This window comes from Opisthorchis viverrini, assembly GCF_000715545.1.
Source record: "Opisthorchis viverrini unplaced genomic scaffold opera_v5_387, whole genome shotgun sequence".
Classification (NCBI taxonomy): domain Eukaryota; kingdom Metazoa; phylum Platyhelminthes; class Trematoda; order Opisthorchiida; family Opisthorchiidae; genus Opisthorchis; species Opisthorchis viverrini.
This window is the reverse complement of record NW_008752044.1, coordinates 315,978-342,918: the sequence shown is the minus strand read 5'-3', so window position 1 is coordinate 342,918 and position 26,941 is coordinate 315,978. Positions and strand designations below refer to the sequence as shown.

General features: G+C 43.9%; 2 protein-coding genes across 2 annotated transcripts in view; one reads left to right on the top strand and one right to left on the bottom strand.

Annotated features, from left to right (window-relative positions):
* Positions 1-338: 338 nt before the first annotated feature.
* Positions 339-26,941, bottom strand: part of T265_10602 (hypothetical protein) — a gene marked incomplete at both ends in the record, with an annotated part of 73,215 nt that continues 46,612 nt past the window's right edge. The window contains 3 exons of the mRNA XM_009177022.1: positions 339-1,332; positions 7,033-7,590; positions 17,925-18,212. Coding sequence (XP_009175286.1) covers positions 562-1,332; positions 7,033-7,590; positions 17,925-18,212 — 1,617 coding nt within the window. The remainder of the gene's footprint in view (positions 1,333-7,032; positions 7,591-17,924; positions 18,213-26,941) is intronic.
* Positions 22,775-22,978, top strand: T265_10601 (hypothetical protein; the record flags this gene model as incomplete). The annotated part of the gene is made up of 1 exon (XM_009177023.1): positions 22,775-22,978. The coding sequence occupies one exon, from the start codon at positions 22,775-22,777 to the stop codon at positions 22,976-22,978; it is 204 nt and encodes a 67-aa protein (XP_009175287.1).

Below are 26,941 nucleotides of genomic sequence, written 5' to 3'. Positions count from 1 at the left end.
TCAAGTATACGCAGAACCGGTCAACGTAAGTACTGCATACATAAATGGGACTCTAGGACGTAGCGTTGCTTACGGTCACCGAGTATTCACTTGGTTAATAGCACTACTCCTATTGCCTAACAAACCCGTTCTCCGATCGCACCTCGCGCATGAGGCAAGCTATCGCATCTACACAAACAAAGGACCATGGAAGCCAGAACCAATCAACCGGACTCAGCACGGATGAACTCAGCGTTGTCTCACCACTTCCGGTGAAGGTTATGCAGCCCCATGTTGGTTTCCCCATGGTCGATCAAAAGACACAAATATCACATTGTAGAAATAAAGTTACGTAGAACTGAGTGGCGAATCAAATAACGAATGTTTGTGGATGTGGCCATGTTTGCATAGATAATAAAAGATAAGGTGAACCTGAAATTGATCTGTTCAGGCTATTCACATCGAGTTTTGAGATCTTTTTGTAGTTCTTTAAAAAAGCTGAAGTAATAATTGTGTCTGATGAGAAGTTGAGCGTGAACTTAAGGCACTTGTGATGTTCGCGTGCATAGATGTTGAAAATATCTACGGCGTCTTTACTTTTGTCCCATTTGTCTCACGTCGTTCTGATGCCGTGTCCGGGCTCGGTGAAGTTTCCACGTGTGTTCCAAGTTCCTGATTTGACATTGCTTTCGGCAACTCGTAAGTTCCCGGCCCTACACGAAATTTAGCTGGTTGACGGCCAATCTTCCCCTCGAGTACGTCCACAACACTCTTGACAAACGGTTTGGACCGCATTTTCTGTTGCTGTAGCTTTCGTTCCATCATTCGGTGTCCCTCCTCACTAGCTGCAACTCGTATCCGAGCCATTTCCAAATTAATTCTGGTATCTCGTCTAGTGCGTTCTTTGTTCTGCAAGGTTTGATTCAAGTGTTCTGGCAATGGTCGCAGAGAACTGTCATCGGACCCGGATCGCTTGTCGCTTGTACTAAGACTCTCAACTTGGATTCGATTGGGAACCGTGACCGGATGAGAGGCAGACCGATGTCGTCCAGCCTGGATTCCACCCTGACCTGCTTTGTGATCATCTTCTTGCCATGTGTTAACCAAAGAGTAATGACAATTCTGGAGGAAATCTTTGGTCGTTCCTTGTTTTACCCAACGTAACATGCTCTCATACCGTGTCACTTCGTCCTCGTAGGTGCGCACAAATGAAATTGCCAGGCAAACGGAGCTGTGATAGCGGAACAACATCACCATCGGCAACATAACGGTCACAAATATTTGCTGTCCTTGGAGTTTCAGTTTTTCAAGCAGGTAACCAGTTTTGCTGAATAGAATGTCATTGTGCTTAACCTGAGAGAATTTAGGGAATGGAAACAGACAAAAGTCACGTGAGCAATTAATACTTTCATCATCCTTTAAATGGGGAAAAGCTTTAGATAGCTCAATGACTGAGACGCGAAATTATTAAACAGAAAGTCTTTGGTTCGAACGCAACCTCTCCTTCTCGACTGCCCACGTACAAGCTTGGGCAATTTGGAAGTATCTCGGCCACCACACTTCCTTCGATTGACACCGCAAGTAGACACTACTGCCTGCTGCCACAGCAGGTAGTAAAAGGTTCGTAACTTGCCAGAAAGCTACTGCAGCTACGGTGTTCCAGGCAGGGCTGAGGTCATACAGCGAATCCTGAGAGATGGAATCGGTTCTTCGGGTCTAAGTACTGGTTGCCTCACGGGGAATGCTTCGCACGGTAAAACGCTTGATCAGAAATCTATGTATGCTTAATGTACGTAATATGAACAGCGTTTGTTATCAACATCCGGGAATTATAGTGCTTCAAGACTTATTGGAGGTGCTACTTTAGTTTCGTCCACTCGGGCACACAACCCACTCCTACAGAAAACCTACACAACCGGAGCAATTTGTTGTAACTGTTAACGGCTAACTTCCTTAAAGATATCTAATTAAATCGTTCGCCTGTGTGTTTCCACAAGTCCAGGCAATACAAAACTGGGATGAGGAATTCCCCCTACAGTGGCAAGTACAGCTTTCGCACTGTGAAAACAAGTGCATGCACTGTACTCCAGTTCACTCGTTTGTTGATGTCTACCTGGGACAAAGTAAAACACGCCTAATAGGTGTTTGTCAAGCCGTATTTACCAATAGGTGAGGGTAGTTTGGTTGAGTGCCCGGGAGACACGAATGGTTTACCACTGATTGTATTCATTTCGGATAGTACAATCGTACGTGAGCTTCCGTTATACTGCCACTGGTTGCATCGTGATTCTCTATGTTTCGAAATTACCCGCTCTAACTCCGGATGGTGAAGCCTATAACAGTTCCAGTGGTGATTCTGTGATCAGAGGTACACAGACCGAATTGTATAATGGTTAACACTAACTAGCCGTATGTGTATATCTTGTGAGGGGTGCGGGCTACCTTTCGCATGTATTGTGTAATCCCGTTGTTCAGCTGTCCACATATGACAATCTTGTGCAACTGGTTGGGCATGCTGATGGCTTTAGAATCCTCCGCCGTTCATTCCCCAGTCTTATTCCTTCTGGTTCAGATCGGGCAATTGGTCGCACATGCGGCTCACCAGAAACCGCATGTTACATCGGCAGGTGCCCAGGCTTCCATCGGCCTTGTTTGGTGTGACATGCCAGTCCAAAAACAGATTCCAGCCCATCATCCGTTTACAATTTATTGTCGGTGGCCGTTGATCTGCTCGCTGAGCTTGGGAATTAACTTGCAAGCATTTTGTCTTCAACCAAGGAGACATCACGAGTATTCGAATCATAATCCGGCACTGATCATGTCTCTTCGATCGGAAGCTATTTGTCATGTGCGACATATCGACCAACAGCTACCTGACCAACTACCATTAAAAGCACTCGGGCTACCAGCATTCCGGAGCATTTCTAACAGTTATTGTTGCCAGATTTCTAACGAACTCAACTAGTTCTCCAGGGACGTTAAAATAAGATGCTTTAGGATGCTGTGTTGTTTCAGTCACCATGATTACAAAATGCCCCTCAAGTTGAGAGGGATTTAATAGGAAAAAACCTGTGAGGCGTTCAGAGTCTTCTACTTATCGAGATATTTTACTGCGTACTCGCACTGGGAACATTGGAGCACCATTGCTCTCCAACTGATCATGTCAAAAGTTGGAATCGACAAATTCTTTCTGGCAACCGACCGCTAAGTGAAGATGTCAGGGCGCCGGTGAAATACACAAAAACCCGACAAACTCGGGTTTTGTGTTTGCGCACAAATCAGCGCGGGTATATAAAGAGAAACACCTAGTCATACATTAGATGTAGCACCGCTTTTGTGGGCTGTTTTAGCAACGCATGGCGCGCGGAATAATTTTCGTTGCTTGGAAGAGTTTTATTATTATCGCACCAACACCACAACAGTTTGGTCGAATTTTTCCTGGCAGAGGTGATTCAAAGCATTACGTCCAATCAAGACCAAATGTTGAAAGGGATGTTTCTGGCGGACGTGGTTTCCATCATCGATTTTTTCAGTTTTTACGACCCTTATCCTCCGGCTTATTTCCACCACCTGACACTCACCATTTGTTCTGTTGAAAACATTCAAATCTACACAGGCAATCTCTCATTCTTGATGCCGAAGACAAAAATTGACGAAATTGTAAGAAGAGGTCAAGATCATGTTCAGTCAAAGGTTCCATTTTACGCTAGTAAGCAAAGTGAAAGCAAATCACTACAGCACATGCATAAATAGGGTTCACGGTAGTAGAAACCGCAATAAAATGTGGCGAGACCTGAAGCAGTTGGGTTGCGTAGAATCAAACATTTGTACTTCTGGCGTTGACCTCCGTAAACTCAACTGCGACACTGTAAGCCTGTCAAACTTGTCATTACCAACAACAGGTATCTTCACGGACAGAAATGCAAAAGAAACATGATTCCATTCAAGCTGAGCAAAGAGTGTGTTCCGATCACCGAATACGCTTGCTAATCAGTGTTTCGATAGCGTCAGCTAACCTACACTTGTTGGCGAGTGGCTAAGATAAGACTGGAAAGAACGACAGACAAAGTTCTCATCCAGTTGCTTCCCTCTCTGTTGTTCTATGGTTTTCGGAATGAGTGCACCTGAATCGAGGGCAAGGTACCCTGTTTGGCCAAGGGTCACACCACTTTGCGCACTGTCAATTACGATTCATAGTAAACCCTGTTGCATATATGGTTCCCTACGTCACTCCAGAAACAGATACAAAACCTAATGCCTGTTGTCCATTGAATACGCTGATGATTGTTGCAATGGCAACGAGTGAACCGAATCTGAGAACTACACAAAGCACAGACAATTAACGAGCTTGGTTGATCCGTTTCTTGTCGATCGTCGATTATTAGAGGTGCCCCAAGGTTGCTACTTTTTCCCATTTGTTTCTTGTGTGTATGCAGGGTACACGTCCTTCCCTGAGTTCCTCATTCATTGGAAGTACGGAGATGACTGTGATCGGCTGTAGCAATCATGTGTCTGGAACAAAATCTGAGATACAAACTGCACAGTTGATCAGGCAAGTGACGCCTCTCCCGCAACGTCCTGAAATTCGAAGAATTTGTTCTCACGGAGTTCATTATTCATTTACAAATTGGGCTGCTGTCAACGATAGACTCAGCTGTCTCGTTCACCATATTCTTCTATTTGCTGCAAAAAGGCTACCTCATGTTTCAGTTGGTGTGACATCCTTGCATGTTTTCTTAATAGACTAGACTCATTCGGTAACCATCAACTCCGGTATTTTCAGTCAGCCTCTCCTCAGGACTACTGCTGTGAAATGGCTAGTTGTGATCATACGATATCATCATGGTTGTTCCTCAACGTAGTCGTTCACCGGTAACACCCTTCCGGTGCCTAGCTGTCATGCCACCCGGGGGAAGCACGAGGGCTGAGATACTTCCGGGTTGCTCAAGCCTAGACAGGGGAAGTCGAGAAGCAGAGGTCGGGTTCAATACACGGACCTTCCAGTCAGTAAATTCACACTCTAACCACTTGAGCAATTCAAGCTATCCTTTTTACAGTCTCGCGTCCCGTGTTTTGTGGGATGAGAGCACTTTCTGCTTTCACGAATACTAATCTCAAACTTTTGAACGCTTTTGTTCTTCCCCAAAGGATTTGATGTTTTCTCGCTTGCAAACTAATTTGCTTTTTTTCGAGAGACTCACCTGGAACCCAACTGAATCTCTCGTTTGTGATGTTTCCAAGCAGCAGAATGTGCTGCACCAGGCCGCCTCATATTTCAGTTCTCTTGCTCTTTTTTGGAACTCTTGGACAAGAATTATTGTCCTATTATAAGGTCACAAAACCCCGTCTCTAGGCGCACAAGAGACGTCTCAATTAACTTCGTAGTAAGAGAAACTTTTGTTTCAACTTCACCCAATAACTACTTTACAACGTTTTCCGCTCTCTTCGCCAGTCACTTTCGTGTACCACCTCTGTACCTCATGAAGTCGCTCCAATAAGAGACCTTTATCCACCAGAACTTCTTTGTACCATAGTTCTCCATTTCCTTGTATGGTCAATTTTCTAGTTAATCCTGGGTAATACTCTCGGATTTGGCCTGTGTTTGAATAGTTCAATGGTGACTTTCAACTATGTCAACTTATCTTATCAGTTGCCGTAGCAAATCAGCATTTTAAAAATTCGCAAAAGTTTACGTGAACTGAAATGACTCGACAGTTTTCATTGAGGTAGCAATGCTTACATGAAGCATTGTTTCTCAGGTAAATCGTCATGGTCCTCCGCATTACGGTAAGGTTGGGTAAGATGAGGTGAGGTAAGTTAAAGAAAGGTGGTTTTAAAAACCACCTTACCTTACCTTTAGATACACAACCATCAAGTGTGGAAATTCAAAATATACTATCTAGGTTGATGTATCGATTTTCGATAAGAAGGTAAAATTGGGTAATTATGCAGACTTTGATCCGAGAGCAAAACGCTGACAACGTCGTCCTCAGTTGACACTGATGTATAGTTTGCTGCCCATAGAAAAATGATCACTAAATGGTACACATACTTTTATACTTTCTGGTTAATGATCTACAAGGTAGTGTAGGTCGAAACGACCGATCTAGATTGAATTTCTATTTTTAATGGGTGTGAATCCTATTTTCCTGGTTTGGAATAAGAAAAAACCGTCTCTGCCTGACCTTTTTATGTGTGCAACTGATTGCGTAACATGTTAGTCCTTCATGTTGACGGGAACAATATACCATTTAAAAAACCCGCTTGTCCTTTGTCATAGTGGTGAGAGGAGGGAAACCTTCCGCTGCGTAGACTACTCGCATACTTCACCAGTAGTATACACCGGTACGCTGGTACCTAGTATAACGAACCAAGTGAGTAGTAATCATATGCGATAAATCAGATGCAGGGTTAGTCATAATCTTGGTGACATTTAATTGGCCCAGCGATATCAACAATGAAGTACCACATGGACCGGAATGTCACCCTTATCGAAAAACCATGTATATTTCAATTAAACGACTGGTAAAGACAAATGTACGAGACTTTAACCAACACGATAGATTTTGGTTGTTTTCGCGGCTTCTTACCCATTCATGGATAATTCATGCTCTTTCTGGTAGGAGTTCCACCTTATTTTCATCAAGGACGGACACATTCAGTTGCTTAAAAACACCGTAGACGAGAGATTCAGCTGGGTTTCAGGTAAGTCTCTTGAGAAATCAAAAGACGGAATGGGATTTCGGAACAGTCCCGACAGACTGACAATGTCAACTTTGATGAGCTGCTGATAACTGACGGTAACACTGAGGTATATGACCTAGGAGTTAGATGCCCACTCTAACTGAATGCCATTCAGACACTCGCAGTCATCTAAATTTGCCACGATTACACAGGAAAATCGTTAGTACTACGAAAGACGAGCACAAGAGGGCCTTTACGGCTCATCTTTCTATAGTTCCCTAAGTTTCATTTAGAAATCCCATATATAAACACATGACAGGCCACTGTTTTGAATAAAATGTAGAGTTAATACATTAGAAATATCCTTACCTGAAAACTGTAGATCATCCATAAGGAGAAGTTCAGTGCTGAGAGTAGGACAATCAACGTTCGTCCAGGCTTCCTGCGCTGGTACTCCTCATGATGACAACAGCGATAGAACGTGTCGTGTATGAAGTATGTCTGTACGAGTACCTCAGTAAGTTCGAGTAGCAATGCGACCAATTGAGCCGCCATATATTTCATCTCGGAACTATTCAGGTTGCCATTCCTTAACAGCACAATACACATGACAATGCAGACGACAAAAAAGTTGAGGCTTAAAAAGAAAGTGACCAGAAGAAGTTTTTCGTCCAAACTGTTCTTCGCAAAGTTAACCGAGAACTTGAGATTCCGGATTACAACTAGACCGGCAATACTCAAGATCAAGGCAGTAAATTGTATAAGACTGAATTCGGTTAGATGAATGATGTTCCGGAATCGATCAATCACAGTGCCGGTGTTCTCCAGGACAAGTATGATGGCCAAAATGACAACTGAAATGCCAATCCCAAAGGCAGGTCCAAGGAAAGTCCGCATATTACACTTGGCTTCTTCATGTTCTTTTGACTAAAAACACAATCAGATGAGGAAAATGGATAAGATACCTATGGTAACTGAAAGGTGCAATCATCCCTATAGGTATGGATAACCCACCAAAACCGCTTGGAATCGTCTGAGTTAAGAAAAACTGTCCGTTTTCAGACGATAGCAGCGTTAGTGGGTCACATAAGCAAATAATGAATACATTAATAAAGTAATCAACAAATCATACTGGCGTGACGCGGTCCGAAATCACAAGGTCTTTTACTTGTATAGATAAATCTAATCGTACCGAACTACTCTTATAAAAGCGATCACTTTTCAAACGTAAGCTGAATCGCGAAGAATCTCTCGGTTGCCTATTGGCACCAGTCCACCTTGAGACGAGTGCCGTCTGCTCGCATTCAAAGGTAGATGGACGAATGCAGATGAATCTTTGTTTAATCACTGGCTATTGGTCAGATGGCAGTATATTTTGTTTTAGCTAACCTCTGTTCCCGCTGCGGTGCCTTAGGGTAGAAAAGACTCGTCGACAAGAAACAGAACAGCTTTATTGGGAACGAGCGAGTACAAAAGCTACAAGGAGCCTTGTAGTATTTGAAGACCACTTTTGATCGGCATCTGTTGAACACCCATCACCAACGACTGCGCTTCTATGAAATGCTTTGAGCACCCATCATCATCGGCTGTTGCTGAATTGATTGACTGCTTGAACGTTCGATCGGAAGCTGGTTTTTTGGCCTGCATACTTGGTGGCTTCTCTACTGTGATTTTGGTGGGGTTTGAGAGTCTCTGTGGGTTCCAGGCATTCTGGGACTATTTTCAGTAACCTGAGCTTCCAAGCTTGGTAACTAGCTTCCAAACAATCGAGGAGAAACTAGCAGTGCGCGGGTGACATATCCTTGATTGTTGAAAAAGCGTTTGCAAGCTAACTACCAACATCCGTAATCGTTCAGCCTTAGCCCCCTTCCGGCGTCTAACTGCCATGCCAACCGAAGGTTGCCCAAGCCTAGACAGGAGGAGTCGAGAGGCAGAGTTCGGGTTCGAACCACAAACCTTCTGGTCAGTAAATTCGCGCTCTAGCCAATCGAGCCATCTCGCCCCAACATCGGCAAGCAGATCAGCTGATCAACAACAAGAGAAACGCACCTGAGCCTCCAGTTTGTCGACTTATTGCGAGTCACAAAATTACGTGAGCTCATAGCGAGTGGTTCAATTTATGCCACTGTACTGGGGCCAAATTCCGCCAAAGACCGACCGATTTGGTTGATTTGTGCCTTTTTTTATTAAACAATGCCATTAAGAGATGCTCTGTTCTGCAGCAAGGGAATTTGTCAAGGGAGCGCAATAGTTGGTCCATTGCAGTTTATTCCATAGTCACATATAGAAATTATGATTGGAGACACAACCAATGCGGGGAAAAATCTGCCTGAAATACTGGGTAATCGGTGATTACGGAAACAAAAGCATGATGTGTGCTGGTAAGTGGGCCCAACTGAGCAACATGCAGCGATTTTGGGAGGATTAGACCCTACCCTCCCGATGCTTATTGGAAGGACCAAATGACGACAAAGCTTGTGTCATTGCCCAAGGTGATTACCAGAAGTTCTAAAAAGTAAGGAAAGCTTTATTGGTTGTTGATCATGTGGTCGTTGGTCTCTTCGTCAAAGTTGTCAATTAACTTGTATAAGTTTCGTCATCAAACAAAGAGGAATCATCAGTGCGTCGCTGGGTATGATAATTCGACACAATGTGAATACTTTCTGTGATGATCATTTATCAGTTACTGGATGAAGAAACGTGACACGAAGCGTTGGTGGTTCGTTAGTTTATTGATGGATGTGTCCTCGCGTGATGGTCGGGCTTGAGTGCTGCAATGATCCCACGGACTACACTGGCTGGAAATTCGTTCCACAAGATGCAACCATGCCAGGAAGGCCAAAGGGAGCAGTCAGACCAAGAGAAGTAAAACCCCGTACTACGAAGCGGTCTGGGGGTAAAGCCGTACTGTCCTCTGAGATGGGAGTGTGAAAGCTGTAAGGTATTTTCCCCGGGCGACCAGCATTTCCGTATTCATGGTAGGAGCGGTGCTGGCTTCCTCGCAGAAAAGAAGGATTAGAAAAGGTCGACCCTGAAAACCGGACGCTCCGATCGTCTTACGGTTGACCATGAACGCCGACGCATCATTCAACAAAGTCGACATACTCTTGAAATCAAAGAGTCCGGTGTTGCGCCAAAGGCACCTGCTGTGAGTAGATGCATCAGAAGTGAGACAGTAGTGCTTCACACCCTACATCCTCGGGTTAGGCTAACCACATTCTCTCATTCTCACATTTCTCCCTCCGTGTGTCCGGCGGCCCAGAAGCGATGACTGATGGAAAATATGTCGTGGGTATTGCACTCAGCCCCAGAGCTGAACGCGCTTTGCTGGATTGGATCCCAGTAAACAGTCGTCTCTGCGCCGTCAGGTTATCTAGTTCAGTCAAGCTCAATACCTCTCGGCATAAAAGCGGTGCCTGTTTATGGTGTCGGCTTATACCCCCAACGCACTGCAGTTCTGATGCTGAGAAGGACACTTTCTATAGGGAGCTATCCGGGCTCATCCGTTAAGAAAAAAGCACATTGTGGTCCTTGTAGGCGATATATTGCTCGAGTAGGTCGTCTGAGCTCTTGGAATCACATTTGGGCGGTCGATTCGGAATCGATGCTCGCCGCACAGACAACGAAGATCGACTCCTTTAGTTGTGTGCTGATCATAAACTGTTTCTGGTAAGTACGAACTTTCAACATGAACGTTCGTACAGCGTAACCTGGCGGTCACCAACTGGAAATCAAGCGTGGACCCAATTGGACCACGTGGCCATCAGCCACCGGTGAAGAGCCACAAGACTGCCGTTCCTTCTGAGTCACACAGCTTGAATCCCATCACACGATGGTGCTTGAATACCTTAAAGTCCTTTCCCCTCAAACCCTTCGCAAGTCATCAAGAAGCATGCCAATCTACAATCTTTGAAGAACTACCATAGCTCAACAGTATCGACCTGAGCTGGCCCAACAAATCTCCGCAGAAAACCAATGCTGTATTGGTAGTGAGCATGTGGATGAAGCGTGGCAAAATGTGAAAGGAACTATGTTAGTGGCATTCAGTGCTGTCCGTCCGACTTCTCCTATTCGATTACAACACCACTGGATATCATGGAGATCGCTATCAATGACTGATGCCATGAAAATGATACCAGTAGACAACGAGTACGACGATGCGCGCAAATCCCCCAAACACCAAACACTGAAGAGACTGAGAAAAGACCGAGAGCTGTGGTGGACATCGAAAGCTCTGGAGATGAACAAAACAGCCGTGCCCTATACCAAATGATACGACCGACTGGCCCCAGGAAAATAAACAGTCAGTGAAGCGATAAGTGAAAAAGGTGGGTCCTTAATTCACTCGCAAAAACGTCGACTGGAAAAAACAGAATCTGTTTATTTGGGAGTTATAACATTCGTAATTTATCTTCTTTAAAAAAAGTTGCATTACCATCCGTGAACGGCAAGAAAGTGAACGAATTAGCGATCGATATTGATCTAGGGTACAATCAACACACGCTAATTATGGTTATTCGATAACTTTCAAGCTACTGTACGATAAACGGTCGGAGGAAGAGAGGGAGAGTAAGAACTAAAATTGGTGGACCAAGTGACCCAGTGCACTTTTCGCAACTCACCAGAATTAGAGTAGGTTAGCATCCAAAATCCCTGGGGAGTAGCGCTCTAATCGCAAGAGACGAAAATTTTCGAAACGAAGAATATCAGTGGTTAACCTGAGATAGTGGCACTTTCTGGCACTGAAGTACGGCAGTGAAGCGTCGGTGTTGAACACTGATGTCATGCTGTCGATGATGATGATTGATGATGCTGTCACTGAAAATGGAATTAGTGGATGCAAGCTCGGGAAAGGATTAGTTCCAATTTACTGCTCGCCACTCCCCTTTCCCACCTACAGTGTTTGCGTCACTTTTATGGCTTCAATACTGCATTTTTACATTAATATTTCAAATCTCTTCGGGATGTTTTCAGTTGCCGTGTGAGGCAACACCTGTCAGTACGTGGCCGAGAATTACCACCGGCCATTGCCTTGGCCATGTATTTGCCATGCTCAGTACGTGGCCGAGAATTATCACCGGCCATTGCCTTGGCCATGTATTTGTTCTAAACTGGATTCCTTACCGCACAATAACGTCACCGACATAATTGAAGTAACCTGGCACATGATGAAGTTTCAGGGAATACGTGTGTTCCCAGTTGTTTTGAATCTGACAAGAGCATCTCTGCCAGCTGATTACTGCTGTTTAGAAAGAATACTTTCTCAAGTAGCCCTTCTCCAAAAAAGGGAGAGGCACAGATCATGGATAGCTGGCTTCAACTGGGATATTGTAGGTTGCAAGTGGCCTAGTGGCGTTACCTAGTTGAAATGGGTTTCCTTCCACAGGTGAGAAGGTTTGTATTTCGGAGTTTATAAAAGATACGGAAACTCGGAGGCTGTACCTGCTTGATGAGCCTAAATGAGAGCGAAATAGGTTATGGGCTGTCGAAGAATTATCAGCAAACTGATGGGTAACCCTTATTCGAGAAAATATATTGTGACATCTCGAATATCGTGCTAACTTAACTGAGACGCGTTTTTAGTGAAGCGTATTCAGTTAGAGAATATCATTAATGGTAGATGAAGCTGCGAGTTGATGGAATCCCCGTTAAAACTAAGTTATTTGCAAGTGAATGCATTTCGCGAACGAGTAGCTGATGTTAACTGGCTGGATGGTGTCGAACAAAAGTCAGTTATGTGACTCTCACACATCGGGTAATCTTCAATTGGTATGATTTCTTCAGCATTTTATATTGTAGGTTGCAAGTGGCCTAGTGGCGTTACCTAGTTGAAATGGGTTTCCTTCCACAGGTGAGAAGGTTTGTATTTCGGAGTTTATAAAAGATACGGAAACTCGGAGGCTGTACCTGCTTGATGAGCCTAAATGAGAGCGAAATAGGTTATGGGCTGTCGAAGAATTATCAGCAAACTGATGGGTAACCCTTATTCGAGAAAATATATTGTGACATCTCGAATATCGTGCTAACTGAAGCATGACGCGTTTTTAGTGAAGCGTATTCAGTTAGAGAATATCATTAATGGTAGATGAAGCTGCGAGTTGATGGAATCCCCGTTAAAACTAAGTTATTTGCAAGTGAATGCATTTCGCGAACGAGTAGCTGATGTTAACTGGCTGGATGGTGTCGAACAAAAGTCAGTTATGTGACTCTCACACATCGGGTAATCTTCAATTGGTATGATTTCTTCAGCATTTTTGATGACTGTCTCGACAATCGCTATTGCGTGGAGTTAATTTAATAAGGGTGTGAGGTCGAACATATATCAACTTAGCTTATTCAGATGACAAAGTTGGTACGTATTTAGAGCCAAGCAGTGCATGGTCTCGTTCGTTTAAGATTGAATCCTTTGTGTCACAACTGTCAGAGTAGGTGTGTGACCAGTTTGTTTTCACATAAATTAAGACAACGGAAAAGGAAGTAGATTCACGTCGATTATCATTAATTGCGTAATGTCTGGAGATGATCCAGTAGAGTAATTCAGCGGTGTTATTGTGTGACAAAACACGAGAGTAAGCCTGGGCTCAACAGCTATCAGACCGGTACTTCAAAATGGTGGCCAAGCAGACCAGGAGGAAACAGATTCTCGAAACGTAGGAGGATGAACCTCGGAGAGGAAACATGTTAAATGGCTCATGAACATACGCGACCACTGGGTAAATCAGTTTTAATTCCTGAACAAGAATGAGCGGACATATGCATAGAACCGGCTACCCACTCCATCGTCTGAAGCAATGATTCATTAAGAGAGCCAGGGGATTGCATCGAGACCCTGACTGCTGCGGGTTTATAAACGATTGCACCAAGAGCTAGTATGTGCGAATGAGTGAAGTTTATCAACTTGCTTATTGCTTATTGCTGACTTCTGTGTAATCATTTCACACCACTAAGGATATCAGTTTCTTTTGATTTCATTTGCGCTCGTTCAAGTCAGTAAATCTGAATTTTTAACTTATCATTCAGGGCAACTATTCGCCCTCCATTTCTGATTTCTGTTTTGAAAGAGCTTCTAAAAGTGCATTTTTTGTGCTGCGAGATTGAAACACACTATTCGAATAACTTTGTTCATCGTGTCGACAAGTCTCGCAGAGCTGCAGTCGACATGCGGGATATTCACATTTCCAAGCAGTGGTTCTTAACGAACATAAATGGGATGTCGTCGGCCGTGATTAACCCTAAGTTTCATGCGCGTAGGAATGCGTTTGATATTGGCAACATGATAGCTCATTTGAGTCAGGCCTTTTATCGTTTGTGGAGAGAGAAAGTATTTCTTTGTCTACAGAAATTCCAGACTAAGTGATGGATATCTTACAACGAAATTTATTTCTTCAGAGGTTTAGGTGAATTACCCACTGACCAATCGTTCTGGGTAAGACTGTCCTAGACTTTGTACGATTGCGCGATTTTTTCCGACCGTAAAACATGCCCCTCAATTAGCGAAACGCACTCATTTGCAAGCAAATTTGGTTTTGTAAGAGGTTCACCTGGAACTCAGCTGAATCTCGCGTTTATGGTGTTTCTAAGAAACTGAATGTGCTGCACCAAGCCCTAAGAAGGGCAAAACCGGTCATTGGCTGTCGAAGGATTTTCAGCAACTCATGCCACCTAATTCGTTTCTACAAGTCAGACATGCGGCAAAAGGCCCTGCCGACCTTCGCTTTGAAGTGTAAAAATGTAAGGTCCCTGGTTGCCTTGAATCTACATGGAGCACACTCCACATTACCGTGGCCGAAATCACTTTGGCCATGAGGATGGATCGATACCTACATCAGAGCACTTGGTGATCAAATCTGTTTGCTCATCTGTGGGCAGCGAGTGGAAAAATTGATCTTATTTCCCCCCCTACTGTTTGATCATCAGGTTTTTCTGGACGCACTCTAAATATATTAGGTCACTGAGGTCAATGGCATAGTCTGTATGCAACTGAAACAGGTTCATTTATATCGTGAATGGATTTCGGGCATGGATCTTGAGTTTTTGGTGTAATTTGACAGCAAAAAGCCTGCACAACTTAGTGACAGACATTCAAAAACGCTATCGATAAAAACAACAACAACGGTTGTTTCACTTAGTTTGGGGCGGTTTTCTCGGCGTTTCGCTCCCTCTCAGCAGGCAAAATCATATTTAATGGGTTGTGCAAACAGACCAAAAATAAACTATAATTGCGGGGACTAACTGTCTGGGTTATGTGCTGAATATCTGAAAGTTCCGAACAAGACGAGACAGAGGGGGTATCAAGATACACCAGTGATTTCAATGGCGTTTTGAAGATTAGATAACCGTCACCACGATGAGTGACAGAAATAGGTCATCCCACATTTGCCCGCGATTTAAGTGAACCTTCGTTTTTTTGTTCTATGATAAAGTTTAAATTTCGATTCAGATAACCTTTTTCCAAATCTGCTCCGCCAAAAATGTGATAACTACTACTACAAGGGGTCCAACTGGAAATTGACAGACCCGTCCAAAATTGATCGTTGCGGAAATGTGGTGGTCATGGGGGAGCATCTTGTGGAAGAGTTCAAGTGCGGTTCGTGATTATCCGGTCCACGAAAAAAACCCGTATGTTTTGAATGTTTCCCAAAAAATACATCCAACCTTCAAATGGTGAAACAGCTAGCCATTAAGCACAATGAACTTAGATCGTCGTCAGTTGAGCGTCTCACTCAGCTTGAGTTAGGAGTGGTTAGAAGCTACGATCGATGGCCCTTTTGCCTTTGATCTCTTTGAGAAACTAACTTACAGTTTCCTGTTGAAAAAGGGATGTTTGGGCACACCCTGAGCGGATGTTGCCCGATCATCTGATTCTGGACGGTAAATTGTTACATCTTGATAAAAAAAATGCCTTTACTTCGGAGTTTCATTTATGAAACTAAGTAATCTTAGAGCGGACTTATGAAAACCACTCAACATATTTCATCCAAAAAACCGTATGTATTAATGGCATATTCAATCAAGTCAGCCGCTGCTCTTTCAACCGTTTATGCACACAGAACTTTCGCTCTTCATGGCTGGAGTTTTTCGGCGTGTATTCGTACGCATGCCCGTGTCGAGGGGCGTACGTTAATCGTTGGACGAGGCGGTCGGTAAACGGGAAACTATTGCGGCATACATACAGAAAAAGATCATTTACCGGGCAACTGAGAAGCGATCACGAAAAGTGTTCTATTGCTGATTCCGCAACCTAGAACCTTTTTAGGAAACGCTAACAAGGGTTTCTAAGCTTGTGCTATCCCACATTCATTCATACTAAGCTGCCAAAGAGAAAAACGATTTGAACTGTTCCACCGAGTGGCCTCGTTGATCTCATCGGTTCCGTTCGCCCAGTTTATCCATTCGCATTTTAAGTGCAATACACGTGACCACCGGTTATTTTCATATAAATGCGTGACATTTACGCTCTCACGACAGTTACATGCACCGAAATTTTGTACGCTACGTTTTTACCCAGATTTTTCACCAATACACATAAAACGTACACAGTATCTCGGACCGGGAATCGAAACGTCAAATTCGATTTGACTGTGTCTTTGCTGTATGTTAAAGTTGGTGCCACAACATTTTATCGGTCATTTGAGTGACGCTCAGTTGGTCATTACGTCAGTGTTATCATTTTTAACGATTCCATACTGCCCAGGAAAGATTTACTTTGGACATGCTAGACAGCGAGACAGTCTACACAAGACAGTAGTATATAACACTGAGGGAAATAGTTACATGGTCACATTGCTCTCATCCGAAGCATTGTCTGACCAAAATATCAGTAACGCTAACAGTCATGATCAGAAAGGAGTGAATGCTGAACAAAGCGGGAGATCAGCAGATAAGTAAGGGGAAAAACTTGGGAAATACCCCGTGGAAATCGAAGCTTTGTTCGACAGGATTAGTTCAGATCCTGAACAATCCTGACAGGCAATGAAAACGATGCTGAATGCCAACGGATGTTTGTAGGATAAAAAAATAAGCTGCGAGGCTAAAAGTCCCAATAAAAGGGAATATTTTGAAAAATGGAAATGGACACACAGGTCCTTAAAGCTGAGTAATATTTAAGGGTTAAACCAGTGGGTTAAATTTTACCTTATGATTAACAGAAAGACCAGTGAATGAAATTGTACTTTAGCCAAGGCGTTTTCACTAACATTGCGGCTTGATTCAAAGAACAAAAAACATATAAATAATATGGAGACAACTTGTGAACAATTCTAACCTATCATGCGGTTTTTTTGAGTGAAAATCAAACCCATTTCGACGATACAGGTACATTACTCAGACAGAACGCGCGAAATCATGTAAGAACTGATGTGTATGGCTAGAAATTTTCGCACTGGTCGATCCTTCATGGAAGTACTCAGTCCCTGATACAACTGTATCTATTTTACTGCTAAAAACGGCTCCTCGGATTTATTTTGCTCGACAAAATTGTGCTCAAACTCAGGTCAAACAGGGCAAGTATGCCTACAGTCCATTCCAACTGTCAGAAGTTCCCATATGAGCGATGGCTGTGTCATCGAACGAGACAGCCGAAAGAATCGTGAACCAGATTTTGAATGAGCCGCGTACGAAACTTCGTTTAGACTACTTATATTAGACTTCAGGTCGCCCTCCTGATATGGCGCTTCGAAGAAAAAGGCGAAAGAGCGTACGATTACTACAGTAAGTAAAAAAGGAGCTTCACGTACGACGTTCACTCTATACATAGACGACATAGGGGCAAACTAAGCAGTTTTGATCATTGGCTTTACCAGTGCTTCAATATCAGTCATCCAATTTTTTGACCAAGCCCATTTTTTCTGATCAAAACGTAGCAGTGTCACATGTACAGTTACCATGGGGCAATAGGACAGTACCCAAACCGCAAGCAGAAAATAAATCGCTCAGCCGTAACGCCTTTTCGGTGCCTAGCCATCATGCTACCCGGGGGAAACACGAGAGCTGAGATACCACCAGTTCGTTGAAGCCCAGACAGAAGCACTCCAGATGCCGAGATCGGGTTCGAATCATGGGCGTTCCTCTGGATAAGTTTGCACCTTAACCACTAAGCTATCTCCAAGAGACCTCCTTAAAGACTCTAACTTGATCGAACATCAATTGAATCGCTAAAAACTGTCATCATTCTTATCATGTAAGTGTAAGTCTACCATATAACTGTGCGTTCACAGATTTATGTAGGTAGTCTAATTGATCTACCGATTCTTACAACTCACATGTTGTTCCGCCTCGATCTGTTTCAACTGTCCGATCCGCTGTGACATTTCATACACGACGGCCACCGCGATCGCACAATACTCAGGAATGGCTGGCAGGAAGTATGAGGTCACCATAGTTGTGTAATGGTGATCATTGCCGGTGTTTTGATGCGACTCGCCGTGTTGCTCTACATTCATTGTTTGGGAGACCTTCTCTATGGCCGATTCCACCCAGATGCATAAGTTCACAGTGAGCATATGCAGGAGTAGAAAACTGAAGAGACGAACGTGTGCAAGTACGACCAGCTGAAAAGGGGTCACGTGAGAGAACAAGAGATAGCAGGATCAATATAAGGGGAAATCACTTTTGAATTCTTCCGGAAGTTATTCCAAATAGAAGCTTGACTTGTTGACTTTGATGTAATCTGAATAGTTGCAAAAAACGAGAGATGTGGGCACTTTACAACAAAACAACCTGGGCCAGACGGTCCGCACCACGATAATAGAGTGGATGTGGTCAGGGGGTTGTCCTGCAACGATTCCAAGTCGGTGATGCACAGGAATCATTGAACTACACCAAGTGTAGTAAAACAATTTCCACTGACGGCACCGATCTATTGCTCCTTTTCAACACATGACGAACGATAAAAGAGTGAAATGTGTATAGCAAGCCATCGGATTCCGGAGCAAATTTCGAGTGTGTTTCGGTTAGGAGAAATCACGCTTTTATCGTCTTCCATCCGCCGGAATCATTTCCAACGTCAGCTTTCATCACTTTAGTCTACTCCGTTCAGTTTTTGTATACAACATTTATTCATTTGCAAATTGTTGGCTGTAGTACAAAATTCGACTGAATCGCAGCTGAAACCGTCATTTGTGACTGAATGAAACGCTATCATCCATTGAGCCATTTGTCTACAAGTGTTCTGTCGAGCAACGTTCCATCCGTTCCATCGTTCGTAACCAGTGAGCAGTACGGACAGCCGTTTACTCGATCTTACAAGCATTATTGACTTACTTTGGAGGGATTTGCTCACGTCCAAATAATTATTCTAAGATGGTGAAATTAAGGAGCGCAGTCTCATGCAATTTTACTAAATCTTGTCTGCCACAAGGTTGAGCCTGGGTAGAACACCGGAGACAGGAAATGAAAGATAACTTACTGAAGTTCATAAATTTTGCATTGGTTTTTACGAACGAACAAAAACAGATGAAACAGTCGAATTTCTGATGAAGTGGTCTAATTTATTATCAATGCGTTCAAGTCTACTTAACATCGGCTTGTTGGAAATAACAATATGAATTAGTGCCGCTTTCTTCCTAATGAAATCAATTAGTCATTTAGTTATTTTTCTCCCCTACATAACATAGTATTTAATCCTAAAAAACGGGGAGCAAAAATTGCTGGTTAAAGGTAAACTGGTTGGATTCGCGGCTTTTTTTAAAGGATTTATAGTTTTTCATTTTCAACCTAGTTTGTGACAGTTATCGAAAGCTCCGTCGATCAGTACTTTGGTGCTCATATAGAGATCCGTCAGAGTTTCTCGGTCGCCAGTCACATGAGAAGTACACCCAAAATTGCTGGATAAAAACTCTGTATTCTGTCCACCACTGCGGAGCAATCAATTTCCATTGGTCCCGACAAATTCCACATGTAAATTTGCACACACTAGAAGTATCGACGTGCACAAACGCGCGTCTGTGTTGGTCCGTAAGCTCAGAGAGTAGGTGGTTTTTGTTTGGATCTCGTAAAACGGCGACACAAAGTTATCAGATCTGGGCCACTGGACTGTGACGAAATAAGTGACTGACGAGAATTAGAACCAACTTCGTTAGGAACTTTTTCCTGGCAGGTGGTGATGAAGTACCCCAATGCAGAAGCCTCCAGTTTTTAGGTGTTTTCCTCAGAATGCTAATGAATTAATGCTACAGTGCTCACATAATTTTCCCATCAGTTGATTTTGAGGGAATTTGTATTTTGACAGCTTGTCAAGGAACTTTTGGTACCTGTTTTTGACTGCCGTTTTATGCACGCTATGGACGGATGTTAGCACTGACATAAGGTGACCCTCGACAACTACCTCAAGGACAGAAATCAGCGGTTACGACGCACTCATCAAGCTTCCGGTTTCAAGCAAGATGGTTAACAATACTTTGAGCAGTCTGATAGATCGAGCACGTGACAAGCACGTGACATTGTCGCTCAATCGATCTCATGAGCCGCGGAGGCTGCATGGCTGAATTATTTTCTGTCTTGCACCAAATTCGAATTGGCCCCTTACCACTCTAACGAGACCGCGTCGTGATCCTGACAGGTCCATTTCTGAATAAAAAAGACACTTAAGACGTGGAGAGGGGGGGTAATTTGTTATAGTGAACAGAGAGCAGGCATGTCAGACGATGCGCACTCAGTATAAGTGCCTTGTGAGAGGAAGCACTCAATACACACGCGAACTGCGTCCAGTCGGTTGGTCTTCGTATGGTCATTGAACCAAACACCAATAAAGGCAACAGGGTCGGTGGTTTTCGAAATCGCTCACAGAGGCCCTTTTTTAACCTAGCATGTTGCTCTTGTCCCTTAAGATGGTCCTAACTTGAAGATCGATTATGTTTATTTCACGGGTTGCATGTTTCCGGAAGACAAAACAGTTTGGTTTCTGGGGCATCGTAGTTGTAGAAGTCTGAGTAAAGCAACTGAGTGGACTGTGATTTGGGGACTTTCGATCTAAGATCATGGCGTTGCTGAGTTAAAACTAATCTAAACTCGGTCTGCCTGTGTTTTGAAGCAGAAAATTCCTTGGGTCTTATCTACACTGGTTGGTTGACAAACTGAAAGCCGATTGATGGTAGACTGCAGACACCAGTGGGCACCAAGGGACAAACAACTAACCCCTCGGTGATCATAGTACGGTTGGTCCAAAAAATCACCTATTTTTTGGAAAAAAAGTTCATCGGTGCGCGCAACTCAGACGCCGCACTGTGCCCGTTTCGGAAGAAACTAAATGGTAATAGACAACTCGGTGACAAACACCTTCATCTGGAACACGGAAAAGTGGCGATGCGCCCAAACTGTAAACCAGCCCATGAATGAGGTCAGCTAGCTGCATCAAAGCGCACCGTGACAAGGCTTGTTGGAATTCTGTCGAGATACGGCGATTGTTCTCAGGCGGCATGACACCTATAAACCCAATTGGGAAACTTGAGCAATGCTCACACTGCGGGTTAGGCGGATGACGAGACCCAAGTGACGATCGAACTAACCGTGATTGTCGCAAAACGCGTTTCGTGCAGTCGTATCTTCAGCGAAGAATCAGAGACCGTATAGACAGCTTCGAGCGCCTGAGATGAGCACTGGGTGGCCTAGTTCAGACAGCGATGCTGTGTGGGTAGCGCGGTTACGACGGCAATCAGACGGTCCGGCAGTTCACCACAGTTGTTAATGAGAGGCGGTCAGTAATGAAAAGGTACTTCTGGAGAAATACCGATTCACTGGCAGATTAGAAAAGCGAGACAATCAGTTCCTACGAACAATTACTTTGTACGAGGTTTCGCACAAAGCCGTTTAGAAATTTGGAAGAAACGTGCCAAAAACATTCCAAAAAGGTGGTGCAAAGCGGAATACACTTTTTGTCAAGCAGAAACTTTGAGTTTGAAGATTTGTTAATCCGTATCAGTCGTAGCATCTGTGATGGGACAATCTGGGACGTTGGTGTATTGTCGGTTCGCAGATTACAGAGGTGCACTTTCTACCTGGTTAACCCACGAATAACATGGTTAGCACAACTAGGTTTCGTACCCGACGTAAACCATGTCAAAACATGTCCTCATACGTTTTATATAAGGTGAAATTTTCTGTTTCAGCAAAACTTCCTTTTGGATAATAAGACCAGTAGTTCTGTTGCTAGTGTCGAGTTGACAGCGCCTTTAGAATACAAGCGCCTGCTATAACACCAAGTAATTCTAGAGAACCAAAACATGTCCAGTGAATGGCGTCTGGTTTCAGAAGTAGAGGGGTTCTACCACACCGGGCTCGAAATGCACATGCATCGAAAACAGACACTTTAAAATGGGTGAACCGGCAGGAGAGGTGAATTGGTGAATTGAGTCCCGTGTACCATTTCCTTCAAGATGTCTGAAACAACGCACCCGCACTGATAGATCAAGGCAGCCTCAAGAGTAGCAACTAAACATCATTCAAATTAGTTCTAGAAGAATTGATGCTCAGTTACCCTAGACGTTCGTTTTTTTTTTCTAGGCGAAATACTGGAGGGTATCGGTGGTTTTCGGAATAACTGTATGTTCAATCGGCTGCTATCGTGTAGCCTGAGACCGTATATGGGATTTCTTTTAGAACATGTACATTTCAGGATCGTATGGTCATTCTCATGTAAACATTTTGTTTCCAATACGGTAGTAAGCCGTTGACTCATTCCACGGACCTGAAACATACGAGCACCGCAGACTAGAATGTCATACCGTATCAAGCAATAACCTGTTCCTTTCGAGAAAACTCCTGAAACATACGAGCACTGCAGAGTAGAATGTCATACCGTACCAAGCAATAACCTGTTCCTTTCGAGAAAACTTCCATTTTAATGTGAACATCACATCTTGAGGTAGTAGAACCGTCGACAAAATGAAATCTATGATGGTCCATTGCTGGACATAAGTTTGGGCGCGTCGTGAGGCATTTTGTCCAATACAATGAATCCAATTCGTTTTCTGTGACTGACCTACTGCAACTAGGCGAAACACGTGCCAGTAGAACTGACTTCAACAAACATCAAAAGTGGCTTGATGCGCTTCAAGGAGCAAAAGATAGAAGAAAGACACGTCCTAGGAAGCATAGAAGTTTAGTTTAAAAAAACATGAAGATCAGATTACGCGGCAATACAAAACAAGGGAAGGAATTCCTAGGAGTATCGCAATCCACAGTCGATTCTAGCAACTTGCATATCGAAATCAACTCTGCGTACGCACTGCTACGAGCGAAGGACCATCAACTCAGCGTGGTGACACTGAGTCAGTATCGGCTATCAGACCGACGGACCAAGAAACCGGATTCACCGTAGGGGTAAATGAACAGAGGTCACGGCTAGGGAGCTGGAGGGATCAAGTATCAAGGCGACTCGGAAACCAGACAGGTCAACCAATGGGTCGCTAGGTCAGTGGTCGATCAAGATCGAACTGGGTGAGTAAATCTCACATCCATGCATATGCCACAACCACATATTTCCAGTCACAGCGCATCGATGTCACCTCGGCAAATTGCCCAGCTCAGCGAAAAAACACAAGGCCAAAGGAATACTAAGCAATGTACGCATGGATACTGACCAGCCTATAGTTTACCAGTCATCATATTCTTCCTCTAGTTCTCCGAGCAAATGCATTCATGCTGAAGCCTTCCAAAAGTTGGAAAAGCTCTACCGAAACAGTAGGAACCATCTATAGAGAGCGGAAAGCTGTGTGAAACAAACTCTTTTTTTGCAGCAGCATGTATTTTCCCACGAACCACATGTAGCACCAGCTACTGAAGACTGGTTCTGAATAGGCTGCGTTTATTCAGAGTCGTTTGACAATAGCGACAGCTCGTCTGTATTCCTTTCATTGACGACAAAACACTGATCGAACTGCGAGATAACCGAACGGGATCATTCGGGATTCGGAAAGCGACTGTCAGACAATAAGCTACGGTGACGTGGGCGTATCATATGTCGATCTGGGTTGCTAGTAACGTTGCCTCAATGGAACAAAGATTCATGAAGTTCTCTAACGCATCATTTTCCATTTTCTAAATTCCAATAGGTGAGGTGAAAATAGCATCTGAAATCATGGGGCTAATGTATCTGTGGTTCAATACGTCCTAACTTTGCTATCAGAGGAAAACACCAGGACCTCAGTGCAAGTTGAATACGTCTTTTGGCGGTGATAAGGGCATCCCATCCACACAGAACCAGTTTGCCAAGACCAGTGTGCATTTCAACATTAGCATGTGTATTTTGGTTTGAAAGTGGTTGTTGGTTTGTAATGTACTACTCATAAGGTTGCTGAAAATCCGTCTGAAAACATCACAAACGAGAGATTCAGCTGGGTTCCAGGTGAGTCTCTCAAAAAAAATTAAATTAGTTTGCTAATGAGTGTACATTCGCTAGTTGATGGCTTGTTCGCTGAGCTGGGCAATTCGATTGCAATCATCAATCGAGGTGACATTATCAGTGCGTAATTGGGGGGCGTGGTGATGCGTAGCGACGGGTTGGTTGTTGTGCGTTGAGTAGTGTTGCATCCGTGTTAATATACGTGCTACTAATCGGTGCTGACCTTCGATCACGGTTGGCTGTTTGGTCGGACGGTTGTAGTGGCTAATTAGTTATCCTGTGTCCTGGTTCGTCGTACTCTGGTCGATGCTGGAGTGACCTCTGTTCTTGACCCTTCCGAGTTCCGGCTCTTAACCTCTATCCTTGATATCCATGCACGAGGACCAAGAAGGCCACAAATTCAATTTGGGAAATGCACACGGAGAGACTAGACGCGGAAGGGAATTTCCGGAAGAGTGGTAGACCACGGCGGACTCGATCAACCGATGTATAGATCTGGATCCAATTTACGCGCCACTACGTGCGAAGGACCAACATATCAACCGGAATAATCAAGGAGAAGCGAATATTGGATTCACAAACTAAGAAACAAGGAACGCTTGGGAATCAGATCAATGAAGGTCACAAGCCGGAACTCGAAAGAGTCAAGGACAAAGGTCACTCCAGCATCAACCAGAGCACGACGGCAAGGCATGCCAAGCTAAAAGGTCACGTGGGCATCGGCGAATGACACAGGATAACAGAGCGACCAATGGAACGGCCAAACCAAACAACTAATCGCGATCAAAGGTCACCCCCGGCTAGCACCACGTAATATTAACACACGCAACATTGCCCAACGAACAACCACTAACCCATCGCCACGCACCACTACGCGCCCTAACAACGCGCTGATGATGTCACCTCGAGTGATGATGAGATATTTGTAATCAAATTGCCCAGCTCAGCGAACAAACCAACGACCATCTACGCTACCATAGCTACCAATATTGGTTTGAAAGCGTTTTGAGGACCAAGGAAAGTGCATTTGGATATGTTTGAAGATGAAGACATCACAAAAACGGCAACAGCAACAGCAAGCCACCAGACGGGTAGTCCTGCCTTACATCAAGAATATATCAGAACTCGCGACCAGATTATTGGCTCAAAAAGGAATCTTCGTGGCCCACAAACCTAATGCTACCCTGAGGAAATTAATCTCTAAACCGAAGGACAACTCGAACAAAACCAAGAGGAGCAATGTGATATACCAACTCAACTGCAACAACTGCAACAAATTCTACGTGGGACAAACTGGGAGGAGACTATGCACACGAATGAAGGAACACAACGCGGCCGTCAGGAGGTATGACTCCCTGTGCTTGATATCCATACACGAGGACCAAGAAGGCCACAAATTCAATTTGGGAAATGCACACGGAGAGACTAGACGCGGAAGGGAATTTCCGGAAGAGTGGTAGACCACGGCGGACTCGATCAACCGATGTATAGATCTGGATCCAATTTACGCGCCACTACGTGCGAAGGACCAACATATCAACCGGAATAATCAAGGAGAAGCGAATATTGGATTCACAAACTAAGAAACAAGGAACGCTTGGGAATCAGATCAATGAAGGTCACAAGCCGGAACTCGAAAGAGTCAAGGACAAAGGTCACTCCAGCATCAACCAGAGCACGACGGCAAGGCATGCCAAGCTAAAAGGTCACGTGGGCATCGGCGAATGACACAGGATAACAGAGCGACCAATGGAACGGCCAAACCAAACAACTAATCGCGATCAAAGGTCACCCCCGGCTAGCACCACGTAATATTAACACACGCAACATTGCCCAACGAACAACCACTAACCCATCGCCACGCACCACTACGCGCCCTAACAACGCGCTGATGATGTCACCTCGAGTGATGATGAGATATTTGTAATCAAATTGCCCAGCTCAGCGAACAAACCAACGACCATCTACGCTACCATAGCTACCAATATTGGTTTGAAAGCGTTTTGAGGACCAAGGAAAGTGCATTTGGATATGTGCTGTAAAAGACTGACGAAAAGCAATCGGAAATGACAGTAGGTGCTAAAATCCGGTCTTCAATCGCGACGAAAAACTAGCTTACCCATGTTGATCAAATCTATTTTGCAGTATTACCGAATCGGGAAGAAGAATTCTTGAGCAAACTGATGTTGGGTGGGAGTGCTATGGTTTAGCTAATACTTTGGTGAGGTATTCGAATTCAAACTGAATCCGGTTCAATATATAATCATTTTTATTTTGTTCAGCATAACTCGGTGGATCGTGTGATAAGTTAGAAGTGGGGATATTTATAATCAGATATTCAATGTATGTTTCATCTTCGTTGTGGGTAACACACGCAACATTGCCCAACGAACAACCACTAACCCATCGCCACGCACCACTACGCGCCCTAACAACGCGCTGATGATGTCACCTCGAGTGATGATGAGATATTTGTAATCAAATTGCCCAGCTCAGCGAACAAACCAACGACCATCTACGCTACCATAGCTACCAATATTGGTTTGTAAGAGTTTTGAGGAATAAGGAAAGTGCATTTGGATATGTTCTGTAAAAGACTGACGAAAAGTAATCGGAAATGACAGTAGGTGCTAAAATCCGGTCTTCAATCGCGACGAAAAACTAGCTTACCCATGTTGATCAAATCTATTTTGCAGTATTACCGAATCGGGAAGAAGAATTCTTGAGCAAACTGATGTTGGGTGGGAGTGCTATGGTTTAGCTAATACTTTGGTGAGGTATTCGAATTCAAACTGAATCCGGTTCAATATATAATCATTTTTATTTTGTTCAGCATAACTCGGTGGATCGTGTGATAAGTTAGAAGTGGGGATATTTATAATCAGATATTCAATGTATGTTTCATCTTCGTTGTGGGACCAGGTTTGTGACTATTTTCGA